The sequence below is a fragment of the Psammomys obesus genome, unplaced genomic scaffold (genome assembly GCF_907164565.1).
Source record: "Psammomys obesus unplaced genomic scaffold, mPsaObe1.curated_primary_1811, whole genome shotgun sequence".
NCBI lineage: Eukaryota > Metazoa > Chordata > Mammalia > Rodentia > Muridae > Psammomys > Psammomys obesus.
This window is the reverse complement of record NW_026596094.1, coordinates 2,121-3,309: the sequence shown is the minus strand read 5'-3', so window position 1 is coordinate 3,309 and position 1,189 is coordinate 2,121. Positions and strand designations below refer to the sequence as shown.

Here is a 1,189-nt window from a genome sequence, read left to right as displayed (position 1 = left end):
TTATGAAAACTTGAGAATTCTTAATCTAAACTAATAAACTCATGATGCTGTATTCTTTGTAAATGATTTCAAATTCTGTCCTATTTTAGACAGATTCATCATATCCTGAAGGCATAACATGAACATATCTAAAGCCAGCATGACACTGTAAACTTCACTGATGCTTCTTGCTTGTACTGTATCCTCTCAGTGCAACACCACAACTTCTAAATATCTTAACTTAGCTTCTCACTTTTTATCTATATGCACCTGCATTGCAAAAACTATACAAAAATGGAGGCCACCTCTTTATTAATTTTCTGCTGAACATTTCACCAATTAGTCATGCATAGCAGAGCTCGGGCAGAAGGGGAAGTGTGCAGGCCCAGGGCTGTGTGTAGTCTAGGCAGCTGTTGAGACTATAAAGGAGGTTTGTGTTGGAGGATGAAGCACTGTGGGAGGATAACTGTTATCTTGCTGACAGTAATAAACTGCCAGGTCTTCAGCCTGCACACCGCTGATGCTGAGAGTGAAATCTGTCCCAGATCCACTCCCTGTGAAGCGATCAGGGACCCCAGTGTATCGATTGGATGCATAGTAGATTAGCAGTTTAGGAGGCTGCCCTGGTTTCTGTTGGTACCAATATACACTACTACCCACATTCTGACTGGATTTGCAGTTTAAGGTGATCCTGGCTCCTACAGATGTGGACATGATTTCAGGAGACTGGGTCATCACAATGTCCCCTTCAGCACCTGCAATCAGAAAGAGACAATGAGTATTCACATATACACAAAATGAATTCCTGATGAAAATGTTAGGATCAAAAATGCCTTTTCTAATGGCATTGCCTGCATACTATTGAATTCCAATAGTAATTAGCTGTTTCTCCACAAATGAATTACTTTGATGATATTCCAATAGTCTTTAATGTCTCACCAGACATCCAGAGGAGCAGGAATATGAAGACCTGGGTCTGTGACTCCATCTTCGTGCCACTGCCTGTCTGATGCTTTTCAGTTCTCACTGCAAAGGCCTGCTTTATAAAATATGAGCAGCTGGGCTGGCTTGTAGGGAACTATGCAAAGCAGCCACCAAATAAGAAAGGAAATAGCCTGCATTCTGGGGTGTGAGAGTATCCAGGTTAAATCTACAGCCAAAACTATCATCCAAGAAAATAAGCAATCACTGAGTGGGGGGAGTCAAGATA

At 41.6% G+C, this 1,189-nt stretch overlaps 1 gene segment (V, D, J or C); it reads right to left on the bottom strand.

The window, feature by feature from the left end:
* Positions 1–381: 381 nt before the first annotated feature.
* Positions 382–988, bottom strand: LOC129691840 (immunoglobulin kappa variable 4-1-like). The segment is given in 2 exon segments: positions 382–734; positions 919–988. Coding segments are annotated over 2 exon segments (402 nt in total).
* Between the last annotated feature and the right edge of the window lie 201 nt (positions 989–1,189).